The 9819-nt window shown below is 40.6% G+C and overlaps 1 protein-coding gene across 1 annotated transcript; it reads right to left on the bottom strand.

The window, feature by feature from the left end:
• Window positions 1-4528: 4528 nt before the first annotated feature.
• Window positions 4529-9216, bottom strand: C1galt1c1 (C1GALT1 specific chaperone 1). Its single transcript, XM_008833925.3, has 2 exons — window positions 8999-9216; window positions 4529-5787 (listed from the first exon to the last, which is right to left on the bottom strand). Exon 2 carries the CDS (start codon window positions 5780-5782, stop codon window positions 4826-4828), a length of 957 nt encoding a protein of 318 aa, XP_008832147.1. The 5' UTR covers window positions 5783-5787; window positions 8999-9216; the 3' UTR covers window positions 4529-4825.
• Between the last annotated feature and the right edge of the window lie 603 nt (window positions 9217-9819).

The following is a 9819-nucleotide window of genomic DNA, read 5'->3' as shown; positions in this document are numbered from 1 at the left end:
TGTCATGAGAAATATAAGATATGTTTAGGTTACAAGAGGAACTCAAGACCTAGGAGAACTGTTGACATTACAAACAGGCTGAACTAAGATTAAAGTTCTGGTTGTGAGAGACCTGAGTGACTCCATCTTGGATAAAACCACCATGGGACTGACCCAGCCCTGAATCCTGTTCCAGGAGAAACCACAATATATATATATACTTGGAATGGATAGAAAACAACTCCCCCACCAATGGTCAATTAACCAGGGACAAGAAAGTACTAAAAGTCCAAATGTCTTTTCAGATTTCCTGAAGCCAGCAGTTTATGGTTTGGCACTGGGCTGCAACCAATCAGATGTTTGCCAGGCTGGAGACCCCCTACTCCCCTACTTGCTAAACTTGCTGAAATAAACCTATAAAAACCTCTGTCTCCCAAAGCAAGGGGTCTGACATCTGAGATCCGTTGAGTCAGTGACAGAGTGGGCCCAAGCTTAAGCTTACAACAATAAAAGACGCTTGTGTGTTCGCATCGGTTGGCTCCTTGGTGGTCTTTGGGGTCTTGCAAACTGAGCATAACACCTCTATTTGTGATTTTTCCTTGTAATACTAGTATAAAACCTTAAATGAAAATGCTTCCACACTGGAACATGGAATTTGGGGTGACTTACATCTGTTCCCAGGCCATGGTTATTTATATTTGGCTCCAGAATAAACTGTCTCTTATCCCCTTTGATGTGAGAGTTGTGATTTTTTTGTTGAAAGGGGCACACATGTTTAACATTTGGACAACACTGGGTTCATGAAAATGTAGTTTTTCTTGAAGTTTCTTCTAGAAACATGCTTTAGGAAGTGGTAAATACAGGAAGTGAAATAGTACTAGTATTCAAAGACTTCCATAATCCCAGTCAGAGTTTTCCCCCATTCCCTAGGTACTCAGCTGGTATTCTGACTACTATAACATTTTCATTTATTCAATACTTTGGGTACGTAGGTGGGTATCTTATCAGATCAAAGCATTTAAAAAATGTTAAACCAGCCAAGCGTGGTGGGGCAGGCCTTTAATCCCAGCACTCGGGAGGCAGAGGCAGGCAGATCTCTGTGAGTTCGAGGCCAGCCTGGTCTCCATTAGTGAATCCAGGCCAGCTGCAGCTACAGGGAAAACTTGTCTCAAAAAGACCAAAAAAAAAAAAAAAAAGTTAAGCCCTACTCTTTATGCCATAACTTTTCCCAAATTAATAGTGCTGTTGCATAGCCAGTATGGCTCTTCTTGAATGGAATTAATAAAAACTGCCAAAGGCATTGATATTATGTGAATTACAAGAAATAATATCTCTCTGCAAATTTCATTGTTTCATCTTTCTTTACTGCTGACTAGAAATCCATTGTGTAAATATACCACATTTTTGTTAACCACTCATCAGTTCAGGGACGCTTAGGTTGCTTCCATCTCTTAGCTATTGTGAAATTTGCAGGTAAATGGATGGATCTAGAAACTGTTATACTAAGTGAAGTAACACAGACTCAGAAAAACAAACAACATATGTTCTCCCTCATATGTGGCTCCTAGCACCAAATCCTTTTAAATTCCAAGTCCTTTTAATAAGATGATGCTATACAGCAGCCACTTCTGCATGATATAACTACCATCATCACAACTTTGGCTGAGCCTGATCGCTAAACACAGTCACAACTGGGCTTGTTGATGGTTGTGCTCATTCATTAAAGGAGTGCCAAGCAGGGTCACTGGATCCTCACCTGGGTATCCAGCCACTCTTCTCAGTCAACTAGTCCAGCCTTGGAAGACAAAAGAAAAATGAGGAAGAACCCAATAGAGGGATGCTTTTGGAAGCCCTTGTCAAGAAACTCCAATGGACTCTCATGAACATTTGAAAAATGCCCTGTTCTGGCTTTTTTCTAATTCCCTGTCTAGAACTTGTAATGCTAATTACTCTTGCCTTTACTTCTCCTTCACATCTCCTATTCATGATTCAAGGACTTTCTTTGCCCCTTAGAGACATGAGTTATGCAATTTAGGAATCTTTTAGTTACACCTAAAAAAAGAAATCACTCCTTGCTTTTTTGGAACTTCCCTGGAACAGGTAATAACTGAAAGGGAAGTTAACTCTTTGGTGAGTAGCTAGTAGAGTCCCAGAGTAAGTGAAGAGGGGAAGCTGATTTCACATCTTTCAGGAAAGGATCATGCTTTCTAAGCACATTTTAATGGGGTCATTTGAAAGGAATTTTAATAATTTAGGGTAATTCTCAGTTTTGATGAAACAACTTAAGAGCCTTTGTGATACTTCAGTCTTGGATGTTTGCTGTTTTGCTTAGTTTAAAATCCACTCAATGGCTGGGCTTGGTGGTGCACACCTTTACTCAGTACTCTGGAGGCACAGGCAGGCAGGTCTCTTGAGTTCAAGGCCAGCCCAGTCTACCAAGTTCCTGGCCGTCAGCTGGGGCTACAAGGAGACCCTGTCTCAAAAAGACCAAAAAAATATTTTATTATTTTTATTTTTTATGTCTATGAGTGTATTCCCTGCATGTATGTGTGAGCACCTGTGTTGTGCAATGCCACGGAGGCCAGAAGAGAGCTTCGGATTCCCCTGGAACTGGAGTTAAGGACGGTTCATAGCCGCCATGTGGGTGCTGGGAGTCGAACCCAGGTCCTCTGCAAGAGTCGTCAGTGCTGTTAATCGCTGAGCCATCTCTCCAGCCCAGAATGGATTTTCTAACATATTTGTTCTAATATTTTGATAGGCTAATGTAATTAAAATGAAAAATTTAAATACGTTGGCGTTGGTGGCAAGGTGACAATAAAAATAGAAAAAATTATTATTAATTTTTTTTTCATTTTTTATTTTATGTGTATGAGTGTTTTGCCTGCATGTATGTAAGTACACCACATGCATGCAATGCTCACAGATGCTAGGAGAGGTTGTCATATACCCTAGAACTGGAGTTACAGACAATTGCTGGCTGCCATGTGGGTGCTGGGAACTGAACCCAGGTCCCCTGAAAGAGCAGCAGGTGTTCTTAAGAGCTGTGCCATCTCTCTAGCCTCAGAAATAGAAAATTTAAAATAGAGCCAATCAGATGGCTCAATGGGTAAACTATCCGAGTTTGATCCCCAGGACCCATACAGCAGAAGGGGCACCAACTTGTGCAAGCTGTTCTCTGGGCTCCACATATGTGCATACATGAACACATAAGTAAAATAAATGTAATAAAAATTTAAAAAGAAAAATATATTGGCATATGGGGTACTGTGTCACATTCTGTTTATCACTGTACTTACACTGAACATGACTTGATTTGTAGTAATTTCACCTGTGATCAGATATTGGGGTGCTTATTAAAAAGGTTTTATGATTCTTCAAAATTAAGAATACTTCAGGTTAAACAGAAGTCCCAATGAAAGGATCAGAGAAAATTAAAACAAAGGTTTGACAATACTACTACTAAGGATCAATAATTTGAAGCCCAAAGCCTTCCTGAGTAAATACTTTCTGGTTTGCTAAAGCTGAGGGGCATTATTAGAGTCATTAGGCCAATTAAAAGGAATACTGTATGTAAAAACAGTGTCATATCTTAAAGGGGCTTATGGATCTGACTTAACATAGCACTGCTGGACAGATTAAAGGACAGGTCAGCTTCAAGTAATATACATTTAGAAGCACAGGAATAACTGTATATACCATAGGTAAAGATTCCCAGTAGTCATTGAAATTAGGCAAATGATAGTGTAATCCAACATGAATGGTGAGGTTAGGGTCTCTATACCAAAAATCAAAACCAAACCAAACCATGAAAACACGAAACTGGGAAATATTCCAGAATTTGCACAAGTAACCAAAACCAAAACAACAAAAACCCAGACTCAAGTCAGGTAAATCAATCAGCCAGAGACCAAAACAAATTATCTGTATGCCAAAGTACAGAGCTAAATGGAAACTGTGTATGCTGAAGAATGCCACTAAATTAGCTCCCAGGAAAATTATTTAACCTATGTAAAAATATTTTTTCACCATTCTCCCAAGGATAGAATTCAAATTTTCTTCAATGGTGTTTAGGAACACTTTTTTTTGTCTTTTTGAGTTGGGGTCTCCCTGTAGTCCTGGCTGTCCTAGAACTATGTAGACCAGGGTGGCCTTGAACTCACAGAGATCCGCCTGCCTCTGCCTCCCCACTGCTGGGATTAAAGGCATGTGCCACCACTCCTGGCTAGGAACACTTTCTTAATTGCTTGACTGTACATTTTGGGAAAGCAAATCCATATGCTCTACATTAGAAGGGAAACAGTTGGGCATAGTGGCTCATGCCTTTAGCACTAGCACTCAGTAGGCTAAGGAGGAATGCTAGTCCTAGGCCAGCCTGGGCTACACAGTTAAGACCCTGTCCCTACCCTCCTGAAGTCCCTGCTTACTCAAAAGTAAAGATAATACAGAGTTAAAAGTATCATTTGAATAATAAATTCAGAACTAAAGATTTCATTTGCATCTATTAGAAAGATGAAAAAGTATGCTAAAATTCTTAAAGCCAATAAGCAAATATATGCCACAGAATTTTAATGTTTAATTTAGTATTTATCACGTAAATATATTTATAAATACATTCTTTATTGGCAAAATTGTTGTTCTTAAAACATTTCTAACAAATTTAAATTTCTCACAAGTGTTTTAAAGGAAAAATACCATTCCATTTGAAAATGTACAAGTAAACTTTAATCTGTGACTATACCAGTGTGATTGGATTAGAAAAGAGAAACATACCACTGTGTTAGATATGTTATTATTACAAATGATAACACACCTAACGTGGTTATTAAATACATTCTCTTGTCTTTGCTCAGTCATTGTCAGAACCATTTGGAGGTAAGAAAACCAATGCATCACTGAAAATATGTCCAAATGCCCTAAGACGGTACACCCCATACATCATTACATGCATCTGATTAGGTGTTAGTCCATTAAAAGTAACAGCCATATCGGAACAACATCCTTCTACCACCTGGTTTGGGTGATTAGTCATTGCCTCTTTAATAAAAAGCCCAACTGATTTGGTATTAAACACATCTTTCCCATCCGCATCTTCTGCATTTTCGGCAAACACTCCAGCATACTTCAGGCAGATCGCTAGCTGCTTATCTTCAGATATCTTCCAAATCATTCCCCCCTGTTCAGGACACTTTTCAGGGACATCAAGAAGACTGTTAAGTCTTTTCATTGATTCTATACTTAAGACAATTCCTCCTCCTACACTCACATATTCCAGGTCTCCAGATTTTATAGTGTGGCCTAGATAGAAAGGTTGCGATGGATCCTTTTTTAACAAGAAATACTTTAGGTTTTCAATCACAGCAAATGTAGTGGGGTGTGCAAGGAAGAACCAGTTGTATTGGTCACTGTATTTATCAAAGGCGTATTTGTAAGCTTTTCTCATCATCAGCCACATGTCATTCGTATCCATATTAATTGACTCAAACACTTTAACGTTTTCAGAACTGAAGAACTCTGCTTTGTCACAGTGTTTGGTCCAAGTCTCCTTCACTGCAGCCCAAAGACTCACATCTTTGGGTTTTACAAGAATGATACAGTACACCCGAAAGCTCTTGCTGAGCTCCATGCGTTCATTCTCTGAAATTTTCAAGATGTCTTCTTTGTTAGGAGCTTGCAGGTGATGATGCTCATGGTGCTGCATCCTGTTTCCGGGACCAATCCTAACGTGCCCTAGCATAGTGATCACAGCACAGAAAATGCTTCCAAGCATCACACCCTTCAAAAACGAACTGCTTTCAGAAAGCATTTTTCCTATAAAGAAGAAAAAGACTCTCAAAATATTTAGGCTAGTAATTTGATTTGGTATTTCTTAATGTACTTACATTTTGCTCTATACACTTTTGAAAAGATTCCCACACTCAAAATCAGGCCAATTGCATACAGTAACAAGTACTCTCACAATCTTTAGCTTCCAATGGTATTTGATTATGATTTGGTACAAATTGAAACTTTGCAGAAACTCCTCTGTGGGGCAGAATTTGCCATGGTAGGTTATTTTTGCATTTTATCATTTAATTAACCAAGTACTAAATCAAAGCATCAGCCCTAGAAACTAATGTTACAGACACTGTCCTTTCATCATTCTCTTTAAAGATTTTGTATGACAAACTTGCAGGATGTTATTAGTACCTCTGACCATATAAGTGGGCTTTAACATTATGACTTTAAATTGAACAGATAAACTCAATTTAAACTCAAATTTTACTTTTCAGTCTAGTGCTTTATTTAACAGGATGGCTATAGGTGCACTTACACACATGCAAACAATACATATAAAATACAATATAGTAGGTATGGTGTTGCATACCTGTAGCCCCAATACTTGAGAGGCAGAGGCAGGCAGAGCTCTGTGAAATCAAGGCCAGCCTGCTCTACATAGCGAGTTCCAGGCCAGCTGGGGCTATAGAGAGACCCTGTCTTACAAAGATCAAAAACAAACAAAAGCAAAATAAAAAATAAAATACACATACAAAAATAAAATATTTAACAAAAAAGAAGTCAACATAGGCATATTTGGGGACCATTAATGAACATTTTTATTTCCACAAATGATATTTTCTTCTTTGGGGAAGTAAAAAGGGAAAAAGTCCCTGCATTTTAATTTCAACTAGAAACTGAAAGAAGGCTGGGTGTGGTGGCTCATGCCTTTAATCCCTGCACATGGGAGGCAGAGGCAGGATCTCTGTGAGTTCCAGGCCAGCCTGGTCTACATAGGGAGTTCCAGGGAGACCCTGTCTCAAAAAGACCCCCCACCCCAAAAAAGAAATTGAAAGAGAAGCCAACAGAAATAAAACAAATGAAAAAAACGGTATGCTATACGTTTATGTTAAAGGTTGAGATTTTCCTATCTCCTCTGCAATTCCATGAAGAAATGCTGAACTAGATTTTCACTTTCTCCCTTAAGGTTGTACAGGATCTTAGAAGTTACCTAATATCCTTTCTCTCATTTAAAAAATATGTAGTATGTGATTACGAAAATGGTCCTACAGGTGCCTGGGACACTTTCTTCAAACCTACAGCAATGGTGTAAGCATGCACAAAATATGCAAACTTAGGCAGACAAAAAAGAAAACTCCAGCACAGAACTGTGGAAATGAACAGCAAGCCCCAATATTAGTCAAAGAATCATTGGCAGCTGATTACTGCTGGGTGAGGAAGAGCTGATCTTGAAGAGAGGCTACTAAACCCCAGTGGATGAACTTGCACTGAGGGACATCTGGGGACACCAATTTTACATGATAGGCCTTAGCACAAATGACAGAATGTATGAACTCCAGTGGGGAGGCTATGGGAGGATGCCAAAGGGGAAGGGGGTATAAAGATGATTTTCTGTATGAAACAGAAAAAAAATCAATAAAAATATGTAATTATGTATCAGTTAAAACTTTTTTAAAGTCACTGAAGAGATGGGTAAGAAAGATCATTTGCTATGGAAGTACGAGGACCTGAGTTCCAATCTCAGGACCCATAGTAAAAGCCAGGCATGGCAGTGAGCCATCTGCAACTCCAGCGCTGTAGAGAATACAGACAGAAGGATCACTGAGGCTCCTTTGCGACTAGCATAGCTTCAGTTCAGGCGGAATGAGGCAGAAGAGAGTGATAGAACAGAATACCTGAAATCTGATCTCCTCTGGCCTCACCCACAGGCACAACCCCCACACACCTTTTTAAAATTAGGGAAATAGTGGGAGCTGGAGAGATCCCTAAGCTGTTAGGCACCCATATGGCAGCTAACTGTCCATAACTCCAGTTCCAGGGGATCTGACACCCTCTTCTGGTCTCCACAGGCATTGCATGCATGGGTGTATTTACATAAATAAATGAAAATAGGGAAATGGAGGATTATAAAGTTTAAATGACTGACCCAAGTCACAAAGGTAATCAATGGCAGAAGTGACCTACAATGAGACATATGAGCTCTATTGAGCATAATTGATGTTTTCACCAAACGTCACTATAATACCATATGGCAATCACATTCACGGTTTTATTTCTTTTCTTTTTTGAGACAGTGTTTCATTATGAAACCACAGCGAGCCTTAAATTTATGATCCTTCTGCTCTATCCTCCTATGTGCTGGTGTTACAGGTGTGTGGCACTTCATCTGGCTTTCATATAGAAGAAATGAACTTTGACTTCTACCATAAGGACAGGTGTGGAATGGGCAGATGCAGTTTCTGATTGTGCTATGCTGGGGAGTGGGTGGAGAAAGAAGCAAGGTAGTCATCTTCCTGCCTAATCCAGAGAACTTGGTCAATAAATGGTTCCAAAAGGAAAAGGGAAGCAACAGAAAAGCTCTGCCTAATACAAGAATTCTCAGGTGCACCTTAACATTTAATTTTTGTAATTATCAGTTCATATTACACGATTATTATTTCTAGCGAATACACAATTCATACAAGTTCCTTCACATGATTTTTGGAATATGTGTCAGAATTCTTCCTGACAAGGATACTCCTTCTGGGTGTATAAATACTATCCAAACTCAAAAAGTTCCCAAAGTTTTTTCTTTTTTTTCCATCAAAGGAGTCAAAAAAAAAAATAAGAATAGGAACGTACAAGATACAATGTTCTGTAACAAGCAGAAGGGAAATTAAAATTCCACCTGTAGGAAGAAATGCATACATATGGAGAGAAGGCAGAAGAAATTACTGTTGTTTTTGAGACGAACTTTTCATAGAAAGCGCAGGCGGATGGGGAGGATTGTGGAGAACGATGGCGGGGGGGGGGATGAAGAATGGGGTAACTGAATGGATTTGATAATCTCAAGACCCCAAGGAAGAGCCAAGGGAACGCCCCTAGGAAGGCGTTTCCCCACCTCTCAACTTGGGTTCACTCTCAGCACTGGCCAGGGCATCCCGCGTGCGGCATGCTGGGAACAGACTTAGACTCAGTCGTTCCCCTGGGGAGGGAGGGGAGCAGCGGCTCAGTGTAGCGCTAGGAGTGGGGGCCTGACACTCACCGAGTCTAGAGTAGCTCGAGGGCAGGAAAGCGCAGCCGTGCCAGGCTCGCCTCTCACGTCCTAGGGCCACTCAGATATACTCGCAAAGCGAACAGCTCTAGAAGCAGGCTGCTTTCTCTTGTTGGTCTCCGTAAAGGTGGGGCAGAGCAGGAAGTTGACGTCTAGAAAAGAGGCGGGTGTAGTGTGGTGGGCCGCCTGGCGGGGCAAAAGAGCGCTGGACTCTCAACACCCTAAAGCGCCTGCGCGCTAGCAGCACAGGCTCTTCCTGAGAAGCGCGTGGCGCTGACGTAACCCGCACGCTCGCCTGTACCCAATGGGGGCGGGGCGATCTGAGCGGCACGTGCGCGCATGCTCTTCCTCCTCCGTGGTCTGGGGGAGAAACTGCTAGAGTGAGAAAGTGCTGGTTTTAGTTGTCTGAATAATTTCTCTGACTAAATTCCATTAGGCAGAAGGGCTGAGAGTTGGAGGACAGCCTAGTTTACATAGCAAGTTCCTATCTATAAAATGTAAATAAATAAATATAAATACTTTTTGTGGAGAACAGTCTTCTCCCCTAAAAAGCAGTGTGGTGCATATGGTGTATGTTTGTGTTTCTCAGGTAAATCATTCCTAAAAGCTTAACGGAGTAAGTGCAAAAGGAAGGTGTGTGACAAGAGTGCGTTGAACCCAGTATTCCTGGCCTAGGACCAAAACAAGTCTTTGAGTTTAGGAGCAAGAATTGCCTGTGGTTCCTGGGATTTGAAGCCACCCTGCCTGATAGCTAATCGTTTGCCACGTCGTTTGATACCTGAGGATGTTACTTCATTTTTACTCTGCCTCAG

The sequence above is a fragment of the Nannospalax galili genome, unplaced genomic scaffold (genome assembly GCF_000622305.1).
Source record: "Nannospalax galili isolate Female #2095 unplaced genomic scaffold, S.galili_v1.0 scaffold75, whole genome shotgun sequence".
Lineage (NCBI taxonomy): Eukaryota > Metazoa > Chordata > Mammalia > Rodentia > Spalacidae > Nannospalax > Nannospalax galili.
The sequence above is the reverse complement of the archived record's forward strand: the minus strand, read 5'-3'. Positions and strand labels throughout refer to the sequence as shown.

Bases quoted from the DNA above. Each gene is read 5' to 3' on its own strand.
- C1galt1c1 (XM_008833925.3), bottom strand. From the start codon at position 5,782: ATGCTTTCTGAAAGCAGTTCGTTTTTGAAGGGTGTGATGCTTGGAAGC.